The 17862-nt window shown below is 55.8% G+C and overlaps 1 protein-coding gene across 1 annotated transcript in view; it reads right to left on the bottom strand.

The window, feature by feature from the left end:
• Positions 1–17862, bottom strand: part of NECAB2 (N-terminal EF-hand calcium binding protein 2) — a 29834-nt gene that overhangs the window by 1647 nt on the left and 10325 nt on the right. The window contains exons 6-11 of the mRNA XM_034639043.1: positions 15662–15759; positions 8351–8487; positions 5856–5974; positions 5625–5704; positions 2650–2703; positions 1968–2080 (exon numbers count right to left, since the gene is read on the bottom strand). Of these exons, the coding sequence (XP_034494934.1) occupies positions 1968–2080; positions 2650–2703; positions 5625–5704; positions 5856–5974; positions 8351–8487; positions 15662–15759 (601 nt within the window). The remainder of the gene's footprint in view (positions 1–1967; positions 2081–2649; positions 2704–5624; positions 5705–5855; positions 5975–8350; positions 8488–15661; positions 15760–17862) is intronic.

The raw sequence follows: 17862 nt of genomic DNA, 5'->3' as shown, positions 1-17862 counted from the left end.
GCCCGGCCCCTCACTGAATGAATTACAATGAAATGACACTGTAAAAGGTGTTCTAGTCATTTAAAAATCCTACCTTTAAAAATAAAAGCATCTTCCTCCTGCCAAGCGGGAATTGGCCCCCATGGTGGCTGGGGGAAGGCCTGCCAAGGGTCAGTGGTCCGGCAGGCCCCCCATCACTCCCGCGTGACCTGTGGGATTGCCAGGCCCCCTACTGCCCCTTAAATAGGGCTGATCCTACCTGGGCCCTGGGAGGGGGCAGAGGGCTGCCTCCCCAAGTGTGGCTGACCTGGAGGGGAGGGGGCGAGACTCTCAGCTGCCCTGTCTCTAACCCCATCCTCCTCTGGCCTCTCGGCTGCACTCTTGCTTTCTCCCCACAGAACAGAACCCCAAGCATCCCACGAGGAGGAGTACGCTGTCATGGGTGGCATTCTCTAATTACGGGCAATCCCAGCCCTGACGGCACGGGAGAGAAGCAGGGGGAGAGGCTGCTGATCGTCTCAGTTGGTTATGGCCCAGCCTCAAACGACACGTGGGGCTGCGGGCTCGCACTCTGGGAGAGGATGGGGCCCACGTGTCCCCCACTCATCAGACAGTAACCCTTTGCCGGACGCAGATGGCGCTGCTTGCGAGGGATTGGGTTCACGTATGATTGGTTACTGGGAGACGAAAGCCACCGTGGGGACTGCATTAGTCTGGCTGACAACACACGGATGGCTTTGGGGGGGGGCACCTCTGCAGGGGCGGGAAAACAGGCAGGCTTCATGCAGGCATGAAGCCCCCCTGTGTCCTGCCTCCGCTCCTGGGATCGCCCCCACCTGGACGGCAGCACCTCGATGCTAGCTTGACTTTAATGTGGCCCCAAAGGCCTGTAGGACGCCCCCGCCAACACACCCAAGCTCTCCTGACCTAGCTCAGCACACAACACCATCCTCTGGTTTCTGAAGCCAAAGACTGTCTGACTCGGCCTGGCCTCCTCTCGCCACCTCCCTCAGTCCCAGCCATGAGCAAGGCCCGTCCACTCTGTTCCAAAGCCAAGGCACGGGAAGGCCTGTCCCTCCAGTGACTGCAGGGCCCCTGCTGGCCCCGCTGCACCCTGGTCCCCACTCAGCCCTTCTTCACACGAAGGAGACCAGACCACGTCTGCCTTGTGCTCAAGCATCTCCCACTCGGTCCCGACTAGCCCCAGTCCTCTCCGCTGGTGTCACTGTCGGGCCACACCAGGTGCTGGCTTGGTCCCCAGACACGGCACCCTGGCTGCCGCTCCAGGTCTTGGCACCAAATGGTCCCCTCAACCCAGAGCAAAGCTTCCCTGAAGCCCTTTGAAACCCTGTCTCCAGGACCCGTCTTCCTGGCCTCCACCGCACCTGCCCCATCAAGAGCCCTCTTTCTCTGTCTGCCCCTCTCCCTCCCAGAATAAATGATCAGCAAGGGCAGCTGCCTGCTTCCCGGCTGGATCCCCCGAAGCAGGGAGATCCCGGCTGGATCCCCCGAAGCAGGGAGAAGGTGCACGTGCTCTCAAGGCCAAAGCAAGCAAGCTGGCCAGAACCAAGGCAGGGACCCAGGCTGGACCCGGTCCCCGGGGTGTGAGACGGGGGCGAGAGCCTGGGCCCTGGGCCAGCAGCCCTCTCAATGCACCACTAGCAAGGCTAAGCGCTCCACTTGGCCGAGGGCCCCGCCAGCCTACATGGCTGGGAGTAAGTGGGAGAGGCCCCGGGGGGGGGGAGCAGCCGTGCGCCCACAGTGAATGCAGGTTGCCCCAGCCACGGGCCTAGCCCCTCACGTCCACCATGCCATCCTCACCTCCGGCAACCCCAGGGACGGCGAGGAAGCTAGAGCCAGGCAGTCGGGGTCCCGGCCGTGTTTGTGCGCTGGGGCAAATCTGGGAGCTGCGAGGGGCTTCCCTGGGCCTGGGTTTGTTCTCTGGGGAAGCCTAGTCCTGCCCCGCCCTCTGCCCCCCGCACACTCACTGGAAGCAGTTCCCGGCCCCGGCGGTGCCCCGCACGTACTGGCGCAGGGAGTCCACGAACTCGCTCAGCTGCTCGGGGCACACGGCCATCTCCTGCCGGACCAGCTGCAGGTGCTGCGGGGCCACAGTGCGTGAGCGTGGGTGCCCACGGGGCTGGCAGCTGCCCCCTCCCTGCCCCCCGCCCTGGGCACAGCCCATGCCCCAACCTCCCCTCAGAGAGGACAGGACCATTTGGCCCAAAACCAAAAAAACCTCCCATGTATACACACGCCCTTCATTCTTACACATGAAAACCAGCTATAAAGAACCAGACTTCAGAGCTAAAAGCTGCCCGTAACCCCAGCAACGCAGGACACCTGACAAGGGTGTTTAAAGAGGCTCTACGGCTGTCGGGAGCTGCCTGAAAGGCACTCTGGTCCAAGACGCAACATCAGCGCCCAGCAAAATTCTCTTCCGCTGGATTCTGTGTTTTGGTGTCACTGTGCTGATCACTTTGCCCTGAGCCAAACCATTTTTGATCAAAAAACACCCCTGGGAGGGGTGGGGGGCCAGGAGCTGGGGCTACATGGCCCTGGTGGTAGTTCCGGGGTCGGGGGTGTCAAGGACACAGAGCTGCCGGGATGGAGCCCTGGTTCAGGCAGAGAAGGGGCCACACGAGAGAGCAGGGAGGGGGCAGTCCTCACCATGTTGGTACCTTCCTCATCTGCGAGGCGCTGCTGAAGGTCAAACCAGAGGGCCTGAAACAACAACGCACAAAGACATGTTGGAGACAGAGGCTACCTCCCCCAGGGAGGCCTCCGGGACCACCACAATGAGACTGGAGTACCCAGAGCCATCAAAGAGCTCCAGCCTCTCCACCCCATGGTTCCAGGGGCTCTGGAGTCCCCAGGTGGCTGGAAAGGGCTCGGTCCACCCTCTGTACACAGTGCTGGCAAGCCAGGCTGGGAGACAGACTGGAGAAAGTGTCAGAGAGCCCTACCGGCCTTGGCATCTGGGAGGCACAGAGGCCAACCAGATCTGCTGTAGCGGGCATTCTGCCAGCTGGGGAGGGTGGTCTTGGACAGGCAGCAATGGGGGCTTAAGTCTTGAATCCAGGATGCTGGGGTTTTGCCACAGCCCTGAGATTCCCCATCAACTTACCAGTCATCCCAAGTCATAACCCCTGGCGCCTCGTTAATCTAACGGTCTGAATGGGCTGGTCTGCTATCACCGGCTTCCCACAGGCCTCGAACTAAACACGTTACAAGTACGTCCTGCTGAACTGTCCACACTGAGGGAGGAGCTGCCCCACCGCAAGCCCCGAGGAAGCAGGAGCCGCGTGCAGACCGAGCACAGTCCTGTGCGGGGGTCTAGAACCGGGCACCTGATGGCTGCTCTCGCTGTTTCAGAGCAGACAACCCTGGGCTCCGAAGGCCACAACAGCTGGGTGAGCGCTGGAGACTGGGTTTGAAGCCAGGGTCACTCTCCTTCTGACGCACAAATTCGTGATTCTTCTTCAGCCTGCGCAGCCCTCGAAGGCCACCCTGTGCCTTTCCCTGTCCATCCTCCACGAAGATAGCCCGTGTCTCCGGCACAGTCACGGACCTGGGTCTTTCCTCTCCCGTGCAGAGTAGGCACACGTGTGAGACACATCAGCTGGTTAAGGAAACCAGCGAGCAGTAATCGTGCATGTGACTTGTGCAGTCACCACTTTGGAATTCTTAAGAATGTCTGAGCAAGGGGCCCCGCGTGCTCCCTTTGCATGTGCCCAAGATGGCCCTAATACTTTCGGCAGCCGGTCCTGCAGAAAGTACTGACTTCTCAGAGACACGTGGCTGCCAGGAGCTTTACAGGTGGCAAAGAAATGCCTGGCACGTTATTTTATAACCGCCTGGGGGGCTCCTGGAGGCAGGGGCTGCAACTGGTTCCTCTGGCTTCCCGCCCCCAGCAGGGCCACGGAGGCCGAGGATGGGGGTGCTCAGGGGCACCCATGTCCTCCCCGCCCCCTCCAGCCCCCCATCAGCCCCACCCCGGCAGAGGGAGCAGGCGCAGGTTGGCACACGGAGGGCGACCGGCCCCGGATTGGCTCCGGCTGGCGGCCTGGACCAATCAGAGGCCAGAAAGAGGGGCCTCGCCCCGTCTCCAGGACACCCAGGTGCTCGGAGGTCTCCAGCCAACTGGTTGTTAAGGCGACCGGGTGCTAAAAATAAGCTTCAAAGAACCTCCCTCTGGAGGCGCTCCAGGTTGTTATGACAATGGGGCCGCAGGGTCCAGCTGAGCAGTTTTCCCACCGCCCCTGCTCCGAGCCGGCTTCAGGGGAGGGGGATCCCACCTCGGCCTCCGCCCTGCGGGTGGATCACCACCTCCTCCCTCAGGCTCCACTCCAAGTCTGGCCTCAGCCTCCCTCTGCGTGGGGACCCCCGCTCCCATGAATCCCTCCGAACCCCCAAACCCATCAAAGTACTTTTTTGCCCTTTTGCCAAAGATGTAAAAAATTCAGCGAGGTAGGAGACGCGGAAAATGGCTGTAAGGGCCGAGCTCGGAGCGAGGTGCTCCCCGGTGCCGCAGGCAGACAGGTAGAGCGTGCGCGCGTGGACGGGTTTTGGTGTCAGAATATCCAGTAACCACGGCCAGCAACTGCTCCCAGGAGATGCTCACCACACGGTAGGCTCCCGGCTAGGCCATTAGGACCATTTTCTTTAATCCTCACAACAACGCTGGGAGTACTATTCTGAGTATTTCTCTGAGGTGAGAGCAGGAGGCCCAGAGAGGGTAAGTCACTGGCCCAGGGTCACACAGCTGCTAAGTGGTACAGACAGGATTCAAATACAAGCAATCTGACACCTGAGCCCATTGGTAAACCTTAAGGCAACCTGTTGTCTTTCTGCCAACAAATAGTCATTTTTCGGGCTGAACTATTTCCTCTCCAAAATCCTATGTGGAAGGGCCACCCCTCAGCACCCGAGCATGTGACTATGTTTGGGAATAGGGCCTCTGCAGAGGTAATTAAGATGAGGTCACAGGGGCGGGCCCTGATCCAACTTGACCACTGTCCTTGGATGGAGGTCAGGACGCAGACACGCACAGAGGGAGGACCGAGGGAGGACCGAAGGCAGTGTCTACAGGCCCAGGGGAGAGGCCTCAGGGCACAGCCGCCCTGCCCACAGCCTCATCTCAGTCTAGGCGCAAAACTGGGCTGTGCTCTCAGCCCCGCCAGTGGTACTGGTTCTGGCTGCCGGGGGAGACTAATGCAGTCCTACTGGGAGCACCTGCTGAGTGCTGAAACGTTCTCTCAGGACAGGATTCTGTACAGACTGAGCCATTTTCCATTACCCGTGGAAGAGCCAAATCGTATTTGAAAGAGTTCATGAATGCCGCCGGTCATTCGGGATGTTTCTAATCTCCCCTGGGACGTTGCCGTCCCTCATCCTCCACCTTTTGGCTTCACCTGCCCAGGCCAGGCCCACCCTCGAGCAAAGCCGCAGGAAGCCTTGTCGCCTCTCCATCCATGCCCCCGCTGATGGGACATATTCCCCCTAGTCTTGTTCTCCATTCCTTCGTGCCCCCTGGTGGATGTCCTCTCCAAGGTCCCTGGCTTCTGTCCGGACTCCAGGCCCAACCCTACACTCACTGGGGGGGGGGGGGTTAGGGTAGAGGGGCGACAGCTAGGAAGGCTTACCTTACTTTCCAGCCGTCCTATGAGCTCTGCCAAGCGGCTGATCTGGGCTTCCAGGCCCTCCTCCTTGGGGTCCACAGCGACTAGAGAAAGGAAAAGAGATGCTAATGGTGGGCAGGGTGAGGCTTGGGGGAGGGGAGAGGAGCCCTCAGCCTTCCCAGTCCCACCTGGAGGCCCAGGCTGCCTCTGGGCCACCGCCACTGCTCCCCACCCCAGGCCCCCACTCTCTCTCACCGGATGGAAGAATCTTCCCTTGTTCCGTGGCCCCCAGCTTGGGGTTGGGGGCATGGGGGGGCGCGGCACTTCCAGACCAGGTCTCCACTCCGCCGTGGCTGGGTTTGCTGTGGTTCTGTCTGCAGTTTGAGTGGAGGAAACACACATATGAGGGAAGCCGCACGACCCTAGCCACACTTGGCTTTGGCAAACATGAAGCCCCTGCTGTGAGCGGACACAGGCATAGGTGACCCAGTGGACCCCATTCCTGTGAGGTCGCCACAATGGCCCTGGTTTCCCCAAGGAGAACACGAGGCCCAGAGACAGGTGCCTTTGGCAAGACCATACAGCTAGCTGGACAGTCAGGATCTGAACTTGACCACATTATAGGATGACAGAGCCCAGGCTCTGTGCCCGGGGGGGTCCGTTCCAGGCCTGACACTGAGCCAGGCTCCCACCCCACTGCAGAAGTGACAGCTTCCCCTCCCCACCTCACTGGGAGCCCTGTGGTGTTTGCAGCCTTGTGGGTTGGGGGGGGAGCCTGGTTTTGTACCAGCTAGACAGCCCCCCTCTCTGAAAAAGGGAGCCCTAAGACACAGTCCAGAAAGGGCATAGAACAGCACAGAAAAATCTATGCTCCTGACCCCAGCCAGGCCCCGTGTCCTGTCCCTGTCCACTGTCCCCATGCACACTGATGCACACACAAGTGCACAACCCCGGCACGCCCTCACGGGCACACACGGCTCACCAAGCACGGAGCCTGGCACAACAGCAGGGGCTCAACCCATGCTCGGTGAATAGCCAAACGCCCACGTGCGAAGAGATGTTGGAACACTCACCACAGACACACGAATACATCCAGACACACACACACCGCCGTGCACACAGCCAACGCGCCCTGTCCCGGGCCGCCTCCTGCCTTGCTACGTTCCAGACTTTGTCTCCCATGATCCCGAAAGCTCGGTAAGCCTCGCCCCCGTGCAGCAGGGCCACCCCAAGTCTTCTGGGGAAGGGAGAGGCTGGCAGAGTCTTTGAGGTGTCTATCTTGACTCTCCACAGACCAACATCAAATTCAGGCCCTCAGAACACAAATGTGTGCGGCGGGAGGCCCGCAGGGCCTGCGTCTAGACAAGGGAGCATAAGGGGACCTGCAGCCTGGAGACAAAATAGCTGAGATTCAGGGTACTTTGAGGGGGGGAGAGCACGTGGAGATGTGACTCCCCATCGCGAAGGGCTCCCTCTGCCACCAAGGTCCCAAAGGAAGTTCCCAGCACGGGGCCGGGCAGGTGTCCTCCCTGACACATGATGGGGCTGGTACAGCACAGGGAATCAGCCACCAACACCTGTCCCAATGCAGGAGAAAACACGCAGCTTGTCATCCAGATAGTGACCAAAAAATGAAAGAAATCTCTGTGTCAGCCTCCAGAGCTGGGGCTGTTCACCCTGGGGACCCTCCGAATCACAAGGCTGAGCACGGACGCAGAGTCAGCAACCAGGGACTCCAACGCAGCGGGCACGGTCGGGGCCAGGGGTCTGGTGATATGCCTGAGGGGCCCAGAGCAAACACATTTTGGGAACAGCATCCTTGAGCAGCCTTTGCCCTCCTATCCGGCTGGGGCCAGCTCTCACCAGCCACAGATCACATGCTCCAACCCCCACGGGACAGCCACCAACACCCTGGCCACGGCGAGCCTCTGCCCCTGCAGATGCCTGTCTACCTGTATCTCTTTATGGCCCCTCTGCACCAGACACATCAGCTGTTCTGGAAAGAAGAGGGGAGTGTGCCTCAACTTGGGTCAGCACCAGGGGGCAGGCCTGGAGGGAGAACTGCTCCTCTCCGGACCCCAGGTGGGCCTTCCCCACACAGATGCTTTTCCTTGCTTTTGACATGCAGACAAGGCCTGAAATCACTTAAGTTACTTCGCTTCTCTTTCAATCCCGTGGAGAAAGTCAGAATTTGGGGCTACTCTTTCTTCGAGGCGTCTCTTTGCAACCCCAGTCTCTCCTTCAAACAGACGGAGGGAGGGGAGGCCTCGGGCTTCCAGACATCATGCAACAGGTGCCTGGTTTTCTAGGTACTTCACTGATGGCACGTGGAAACTTCCCCAGCGATGGTCACCCCATAGTTTCCTAAACTAATTTCAGTTTTCAAAAACGAGGCAAATAACAGAACAGTCTTAGGTAAACAATACCGTCAGTGAGTGTTACAGGGATGTGGCAAAACCGATCAGAGTCTGGGGAACAGTCTTAACCCTGTGTGCGTACACAGGGCACGCAGGTCCTGCACGCACGCACGCCGGAATTCTGCATGTGTAGCGTCTCATTCCATCCTCGCAGTCACTGAAGAGGCAGGTTTATCACCATCCCTGCTTTACAGTTGGGGAAATAGAGGCACAGAGAGGTGCAGCACCTTGCCCAAGGTCCCCCAGCCCCCAAGCAACACACGGCCCCAGCAAGCAGCAGACGGCCGTGTGCGACACAGCCCCAAGTGACATGGTGAGGTCCCAGGGACGCACCGGATCTGGCTGGTCTGCTCCTCGATGGCCTCCACCGCGCTCTCCACAGAGCTCAGCAGCGACTGGATCTGATTGGCCGTCTCCTTCAGAAGAAAGCGTGTCACAAACTGGTCCACGTGGCTCCCGCCCTCGTACACCTGTGGAGGGAAGGGAAGGGGCAGATGGGAGAGGGGTTACAGGGGCACTGACGTGGGGGTGTCTGGCACAGAGCTTGGGGGGTCTGTGGGGCTGGTGTCTGCCTCAGGAGGAAATGGGGACCCCGGTGCCTCCTGCGTCTGGAGAAGAGTACAGCTCCTGCAGCAGGACACGGGCTATGGATTCCGAGATGGAGGTTTGAGCCCTGGCTTCACCACGTCCTAGCTCCTCACCTCTGTGACCGTGATAGGAGTCACTCTAGCATCTATCTGACAAGGTCATACGGAGGACCGAACGACAAAACGTATGCAAAATATGCTTGGTGCTGAGCCTGTCCCATAGGAAGTACTCAATGAGCAGTAGGGGCTGTGATAAAGATGATGACGCCGATAATACAGATGATGGTGGGGAGGGAGCTGGTGGTGATGGTGGTGCTGGTGCTGGCAGTGATGGTGGTGAAGATGATGGTAGTGACAATGGTGGTGATGATGGTGACAGTCATGGTGGTGATGGTCATGAAGATGATAGCGGTTTTCAATGATGGTGATGATGGCGGTGATGGTGGCAGGGATAATGACGGTGACGGTGCTGATGGCGGTGATGGCGGCGGTAGTGGTGAAGGTGATGCTGGTGGGAGGTGGTGAGATATGCATGCTCATTGGTGCTGGTGTCCCTGATGTTCTTGTGGACACGGATGCGGTAGGGCAGAAGAAGAATACACAACCCAACCGCCTCCCTCCTCCAAGGAGGATTCCTTGGGCTCCTGGGCCTTCACGATGCTACCCAGAGAACTGACAGACTCAAGAGCAACCAGAGAGGTTCAAATGGCTCCTCTCAAGAAAATGCCGGAGACTGCATCTCAGAAGGAGGGGACAGCAGGGAGTCTGGGGGGAACCGAGAGAGGGAGATTCAGAGGCCATGAGAAGAGGAACTCTGGGGGAGAGGACGAGGACGAGGCTTTCCACAGATTTCGCTCTGTGGTGTGAGCCAGAATCTCGCCTTCTGTCAAGAGTGCAGCAAAGACATTTCTCAAGGCTTCTGCGTCCAGCTGAGATCGCCTTGGCTTCAGAAGGCTTTGCGGTTGGACTGAGAAGGTTCCGGCTTAGCTGGGTCACTCAAGGATGATAAGGATCAAACAGCACCGTGTTGGGGACGCTGGTCCCCAAAATGCCGTGCAGCTCTCGCGCCTCTCTGCCAAGATCCCACCCCTCCTGAGGCAACCACCCGGCCCCTGGGAGCTCTGCCCGGTCCCCCGCAAGGCGAGGGAAACCTCGGCTCTCAAGGACAGCAAATTAAGCCATCCATCAGTCTGACTGGGAGTTAATTAGCAGTGAGTGCACAAGGGAAACGTGGCTAGAAACAGAGAGGGAAACAGAGGCAGGGGTGGGGAGCGTAGGGACGAGAGGCGGGCACACGCAGGGAAGCCTGTGGAGGTGGACATCCTGTGCCAACGCTGGAGACGAGCCCTGACAGAGAATGAATCTGTGGCAGAAGCCAGATAAAGCTCTGGTCACAATGCATTTCAGTGACTGATTATCATCCTCTGCAAACGGTTGAAACCACACTCAATCCAGTGATCAATGGGCCCTGGAAAAATGAACGGCCAAGAAGATATAATGTGGTAAGAATTTAAATGCAAAGAGAGAAAGCCTCCTAGAAACCATCAGGCAGAAAAATGAGCTGAAGTGAGTGTGTCAGAAGCGCCCAGATCTGTGGCTGAGGTTGCGAAGATCCCTGAGTGTAACCGGTTAGCTGAATTCCAGAAAGACGAGTTATTTTCCAAGGAGTGAAAATCAGGCTTTACAGATCTCTCCTCCACCACCATCAGTGCCTCAGCCAGAAGACCAGAGGGAAAGGATCCAGATTCCAGAGGGAAAGGATCCGACCTGGGAATTCTGTACCGTGCGGACATCCGACAGGGAGACCTCAGAAACCTGCAAATCTCCGAAAGGCTACCAGATGAGTGCCTTTCCAGCAAACGAGTCCTAGGAATTTCCCCCGAAATATCAAGGGTTGAATCAAAGAGAGAACTCTTGATTGGGGAAGTCATGAGAAGTAGCAACAGGGATCGCTCCAATTACATTCAAAGTTACACAGGTCAGGAAATGAAACTATTCATCATAGCTTAATTTTGATCACACCGGATTACATCAGTAAAGAGGGTAGAATATGGAAAAAATATCTGAAGACCTCAAATGTCCTTTAATTCCACAGAAAGGCACAGAAAGTGTTTTTTACTAGCTGCATATAAAAACAGGACGAAGAGCGCTCACAGCGCCCGTTTTCAAGGTGGCCAGTGCAATGAAATCTACAAGATTTCCCTTGGAAATCCCAATCCGTGCTCCAGCAAAGCCGACCATCGCACGGTAAACCGTCCGACGGACAAAGAAGCACACAAAATGGGAAGCATAAAAGATCACTACGGCCGTCAGAGCAGACGGATTGTAACCATAAAAACAAGCAGAAAGCGGCTAAGTTCCTTCCTGTAAACACACAGTCCCAGACTTGATGAAATGAGAGCCACACGGAGGCACCTTGAAACCAAAACGGCACCAAAAGATTAACAAAGCAAGTCTGCAAAAAATCCTGCCACCAAATTTGGTCAGACGAACAGGACAAGTCGCAGTATCCCTCGAAGATGGGATTGCACGGTATTGCACAAGACAAGAAGGGTCAGGGTATAACGGCAAAATCTAGCAGAACACGCGCAGGGCGCTACTGACCCTTCACGCAACATAAGAGAGAAAACAGCCATCAACACGGCAATGCAGGGGCACTTGGGCACCTCAGTTGGTTGAGCGTCTGCCTTTGGCTTGGGTTGTGACCCTAGGGTCCCGGGATCGAGTCCCGCCTCAGGCTCCTTGCTCCGTGGGAAGCCTGCTTCTCCCTCTGCCTGCTGCTCCCCCTGCTTGTGCTCTCTAATAAATAAAACCTTTAAAAAAATTAAAAATAAATAAAAAACAAACATGGCAGTGGGAGCTCAGACGGACACAGCCACTTCATAAAGTAATTTTGCTTTATATCAGAGCCTTGTACTGCTCATATTCTCTGACCCAGTAATTCCACTTTTGATCATCCATCCTTAAGAAATCATGCAAAATGTGCATAAATGTTTATGTCCCAAGGTTACGGTATTATTCATAATAGCAAAAACCTGGTAATAATCCAATACATGGGAAAGTGTTAAAATATTAGGTGGGGGAAAAAAGCAAAAAATAAGTTTTTGTGCACAAACGATATGAAGTGTATTAAAGAAATACACATGGGGACAAAGGCTCGGAGGTAGTGATGACTAAACGAATGTTAACAGTGGTGAGCAACAGGGGGAGTTGGTAATGTTTCGAAATTCTTCCTATTTTTCTCTATTTCCTAAATTTTGCATGTTGAACATGTAGCATTTATAGAATAAAAACAAAGTCTATAGGCATCAAACAACATGGCTAAGAGAACACATCAGAAATACAGAGATTAAATCACTTAGTGTGGTTGAACATGTAGCATTTATAGAATAAAAACATAAAGTCTATAGGCATCAAACAACATGGCTAAGAGAACACATCAGAAATACAGAGATTAAATCACTTAGTGTGGCAAGTCAGCTCATCACGGCCCCAGAGGACAGACGAACTGGGCAATAAGCAGGGATGGAAAGAGCATCGCCAGGCAAGTGTGCAAGTCTTCAAAATGGACAAGAGAGATTATTACCGGGTCTCCTGTCTAGTACACCCTCTGGACTAAGTCTTCCCTTGCTTTGGAGCTGCTCTTAAAACTCTGTACAATGTAGAATAGGGACGATATTTCTTCTTTTTCTTTTTTTTTTTTTTTAAAGATTTTATTTATTTGACAGAGAGAGAGACAGCCAGCGAGAGAGGGAACACAGGCAGGGGAAGTGGGAGAGGAAGAAGCAGGCTCCCAGCGGAGGAGCCTGATGTGGGGCTCGATCCCAGGACTCTGGGATCATGCCCTGAGCCGAAGGCAGACGCTTAATGACTGAGCCACCCAGGCGTCCCAGGGACGATATTTCTCAACTACAGAAGCACACGTGAATTTTGTCTGGTAGAATGCAAGGGATTGTCACTGTCACTGGGGCCAGAGGCCAATTCTGCATTGATTCAAATTCATTCCAGAATTCCTGGTTGCTTCTCTACGTGGTGTGTGTTCCGTGAATGTTCCTTTCAGCTAGCTGTGACACCTTACCCGTTCTCACATTAATTCATGAGGCCTTTAAATATTCATATTCCTAATGCAGAAAGTAGAAAGCTAAGATGAATAACTAAAGTCACTCTTAACTTCATTTTGATTATTCAGTCATGGAAGTAAAGTCAATATGAAATCATGAATACCTTTTTAAATAAAGAGAGACAACGTGGTAAATGACAAAGATTTTGTGTGAAAACCTGTATACCCAACCCAAGTATTCATAAATGAGTGATGTGAACTCTCTATTTCTGGGATTAAAATTATCGAAGAAAATTCCTATCTGTGGAGACAGGAAAAGAAAAAAAAAGCCTTCAGGCCTTAAGTGATCTTCTCAATTTTGAAACCAAAACTAAAGGAATGACTGGTGAGGAGTGCTGGGAGGCCCAGTCGGTTAGGTGTCTGCCTTCGGCTCAGGTCATGATCTCAGGGTGCTGGGATCGAGTCCCGCACTGGGCTCCCTGCTCAGTGGGGAGCCTGCTTCTCCATCTGCCCTTCCCCCCCTGCTCGTTCTCTTTCTCTCTCAAATAAAATCTTAAAGGAAACAAGGAGTGGGATGGTGATATTATTAACATCTGTAATATAAATAAAAATGTTGGGGTTGACAAAAATGAGAGAACGTGTGCATTTTACGTTTGTACGAGACACACGTTTCCCCTCTTTACCACCCGTCTTTCAGTAATACACCTGTCCTAACGCAGAAGGGACAGCCATTTTCAAATTTCACATTCTGGAAAGTACGACCCACATCTTCCTCTCGAGCATCCACGAGATCTTCAACAAAACAACTCAAGCACCGTATCTGAGGAAATCACACCCTGTGTGAAGCAGCGAGGAGACCTGGCGGGCTGCTCACTGCCGCCCCCTCCCCATCCCTGCACAGTGAAGCACCCACGAGTGGGGGGACGTGGCAGAGGTCAGGGAGAGTGAGGGAATCACGGCTGCGGTGAAAACATCCAAGGTCAAGGTTTAAGACGTCAAGGCAGATGATCAAAAGAATGTAAGCGCTGCACTTCACAGGGGGAAAAGGAGAGCAGCGACCACCAGCCCGAGGACTTCGGACGGAGCAAGAAGGCTGCAAACCGCAGCTAAGGGAGGAAACCTATCGGGAGGTGTAAAGACGCGGGTCAAGGGGCTGCTTATGAGAAAATAAAAACAGACACCGCTGGGGCACCCGGGTAGCTCTGCTGGGTAAGCGCCCGACTCTCGATTTCAGCTCAGGTTGTGACCTTAGGGTCATAGGATCTGGATCGAGCCCCAAGTCAGGCTCCGCACTCAGTGAGGTATCTGCTGGAGCTTCTCTCTCCTCCCTCCGCCCCTCCCCTGCTTGCTCCTGAGCTCTCTAAAATAAAATCATAAAAAAAAACAAAACAGGCAAAACTGTCAAACAGAAGTTTTTAAAATGTAGCAAAATAGGACCAGAATGAAAACAAGACTTGAGCTATAGAAGCAGATGTTCGGTGGAACTTAATCTGCATGAAGTGCCCGCTTTAGGTCAAAGGTTTTAGATTTTTAAAAAAAATCAACAACATACCACGTGTGACTGATCACGAAGCTGAATGAGGTCCGTGCCAGTTTTGCTCAAAACTGCACTAAAATGGACACAAAAAGTCAAACACTTAACCCAGGAATCTGTGAAAATACTCCCCCTCCCCTGTGCAGGACCTGGCCCCCAGCCTCCTGGATAAATTCTTTCTATTTTTGCATAGGAAAAGGGTTCTGCGGTGAAGCTGATTGCACACAGCAGTCCTCCCAAACCACCACCAATTCATTCCGGAATGAACGTGCCACCTTAATTTCCGAGAGAGGCAGAGAGAACCGGCAGCGCTGGGACAGAGGGGCAGGACGCCCCTGCATCGGAGTTTCTCACGGGAAGTGAAGGGTAGTTCAACAGCAGACTAAGAATAGAATCCACCCCACCAATCGCTGAAGAAAGGCAATCTGAAACACTCACTACCACCGCCTAAGATGAAACGTAATGAAGGGAAGACAAAAATGTATTTTTTTAAAACAGGCTGAAGAGGATTCTAAAGTAAGAGCTGGTATTAATATTGTAATTAGTGGAGAAATACTGGAGAGCCGCACTTGGAAATCGCGAGCACAACAAGCCTGCTGACGCAGCGGCTGCGTGGGCCTCGGAACCAGGGGGAGGAAAGACAGCAGGCCACGCCCCCAGATAGGAGGACCGCACCCCAGACATGATGGAGCTAAGCGCACTAGTCCCCAGCTCCCGCCAGGACGGTGCGTCCATGCGAGCCGAGTTCCCATGGATCGATGGGAAGAGGGAAGCGTCTGACATCACCAACGAGCTGCCTTTCTACCAACAAAAATCTGCTAGGAAACAAGCCAGAAAAGGAAATGCCCCCCGCCCCGCCCCTGCCAAACCCTGTCACCATCACCGTTGAGAAACGCCCCGAGGGCCACGCTGAGCATCTCGTCTGGGCCTTCCCAGGGCAGCATCTCTGAAACCCGCCCCAGTCCCAGTGGTAAATGTTAACGTCCTCTCCCTGACGGAGAATGAGGTCTCCCCGACCAAGAGTTAGGACCACAGACCAAGAAGGACTCGAGCACGTGGGTGATGCCTCCAGACAGCATCGCAGGGAGGCGACCCCTCCCCCCAGGAGTCCCGGGTGGGTACATGGGGCGCGGCCCCTGGCCCCTCAGGCGGGAACTGGGCTGCTACCCCGGTCCGGGCAGGGATTCCAGAGTCTGGGGTCTCCCCACGCTCCCCTGCAAACCCACTGCCCACCAGGAAACAGCCTCACGCTCCAAACCAGGCACCGTGGGATCAGGCCATTCACCAAGCCGCTCCATCTGCTTGCCAGTTTCCATCAGCTCCCCCTGGGAGCCCCAAATAAAGCCCACCCCAGGACCAGACTCACGCAAGGCTTGGCAGCCCAAATCAGGCCCCCTTGGGTGAGGATGCCCTGGAAGAAATCTCAGACCCTGGAGCCCCAGGGGCCGCCCACACCCCCTCACCTTCTTGGTATAGCCCATGGCCTTGAGGACAGAGTGATTCAAGGTCTCCAAGGAGGCCAAGACGTCCTCATAATCCCCCATGTGGTCCACAAAGTAATCTGAGGGAAGAGAAGGCAAAAGTCAGGGTAAGAGAGGATCCCACCCCACCCCCCGGGCCCCTCATGTCCCACCTGTGCCCCCGTCACTCCCCCGAGTCCCATCCTGGCACCCCAGGCCTGGTTCCCACAGAGCTGGGCACTTACCGCACAGCTCCTTGGTGTCCACGTGGCTGCAGAGAGAAGGAGGGAGGCTCAGGTCAGGCCTGTCCTGTCCCGTCCCGTCCGCCCTCCCCCTCCACAGTGTTCCTGGCTCCGGGCTGCCTGCCACGTCTCATCCGTCACCCATCCTCCAGCCTGGCCCACGAGCCCTGCTTCATAGATGAGGTCAGGGATGTTGGCCTCCCAAGGATGGAACAGGGACACACATCTGCATGTCCCCTGACCCCACCACCACTCACTCCTTCTCCCCAACTCCAGCCCACATCATGAGTATATGGGACCCGGAATGGGGCGAAGCCAGGGGCTGGGAAAAGGGAAGGAATAGGAAAGTGGGGGGCCTGTGACTAGTACAGGCTGCCCGGGTATCCCTGCTTGCTGGGTCCTCGTGCTCTCGGGGGTCCTGGGACAGCCCTCCTTGTCCCCACCCTCGCCCTGGGTCCCACATCCCCATTCCTACAATGTCAAGAAGATTCTGTCCTTCCTTGGAGGAGACTAAGCCCCTGAATGCCACCCATGCTGGTGACAGTGCAGGGAGCAGCCTCAGAACGGAGATGCAATGGTGGGGCGTGCTAGAGGCAGATGCCAGGGGACCTGAGTGTCCGTGCAGGTTCTGATAACCTGGCCCCTTCTGCGCCCCAGTTCCCTCACTGAGAGAGGAGGGACTGCCCTGGGGGAGAAAGCAACTAGAACCCTAGTCGAGTAAGATGCATCCGGGAGAAGGCTTCTAGGGCAAAATAAATCCCCATTCAGAGTCTTTGGAAGCCCTGCCTTAGAGATTCCTCCAATTCACATCCCATGTTAAATGTTCTGACAAGTCCTGCATGAAGGAAGCCTTTTTAACTAGGCTTAAATGAGGACTTCAACCAAAGCCTCCTTCCCCACCCCAGTCCCCATCCAGCTGGCCCAACACAAAAGGCACCAGGACAATGAGCAAACCACAGCCCTTTCAAAGCTCCCTGGGCGACTGCAGGAAGCGCTCTGAAACCTCCATCTGTTTGCAGAAACCAAGCCCTTCATGGGGTCTGAAGCAGAAAGCTGTTGCCAGTGGCCTTCCCCAGACAAGGACACATGCCCACCCTGGCCCCCAGCCTGTGCCTCCCAGGACACTCTCAGCCCCAACCTCTGGTCCAGGCCACCCCTGTGCTGGGTCCCTTGCAGGCATGCCTGGTGGCAGCTCCTTGTCCAGACCACCTCCAGCCTGTGTCAGGGGACCCGAGCTCATCAAATCTGCTCCAACCAGCACCCCCAGAACCCTGGTCCCCGCGGCCTGCATGGACCCGAGGAAGGGGACAGGCTGCGGGGCGGAGAAGGGGGCTGGCCTCATCCTCCCTGGGGAATCCTAGGGAAGGAGTGAGGTTGCCGGGTCTGGGAAGTATGAGTAGAAGGTACACTTTGCGCTTGACTTACGGATGGCGTCAGGCAGAGTTTTTGATTAGTTCTGAGATGCAAGATTGGGGGGCTATGATGGGGATTTGCTAGACGCAGAGGGGCTGGGTTGACGTCAGAGAGAGGATTAGCATCTGGTCAGTCTGGTTTAAGGCAGGACCAGTGAGGACCAAGGTCACGGAGTTCACCTCGGGACTGGGGGTGAGCAGGTGTCGGGGTCAGAACTGGGTTGAGAGAGCCGGAGGCAGACGTCACTGCCAACTTCCCCTTTTCGTTGCCCTGTGGACACCCTGCAGAACCGAGGGTCTATCCCTTCTTAGCCACGTGTGCTCAGGAAAGACAAACTTGCCAATGAGAGGTCACCACACCCACTCCCCAGATGGCCCCGGCCAGTGGGGGCCAAACAGATCTGACTGTCGGGTCAGCGAGTGTGGGGATAGCTCGGGTCTCCTGCCCCTCAGGGGAGTGGGAGACGGAGCGTCTGATCACCTCGCTGAGGGGGACGGTGGCCCTCCCCACCCCCCCCCGGACACCCCAGCCCCAGCAATGGGGGCCTGG

Source organism: Ailuropoda melanoleuca, chromosome 12, assembly GCF_002007445.2.
Source record: "Ailuropoda melanoleuca isolate Jingjing chromosome 12, ASM200744v2, whole genome shotgun sequence".
In the NCBI taxonomy this organism is placed as follows: Eukaryota; Metazoa; Chordata; class Mammalia; order Carnivora; family Ursidae; genus Ailuropoda; species Ailuropoda melanoleuca.
The sequence above is the reverse complement of the archived record's forward strand: the minus strand, read 5'-3'. Positions and strand labels throughout refer to the sequence as shown.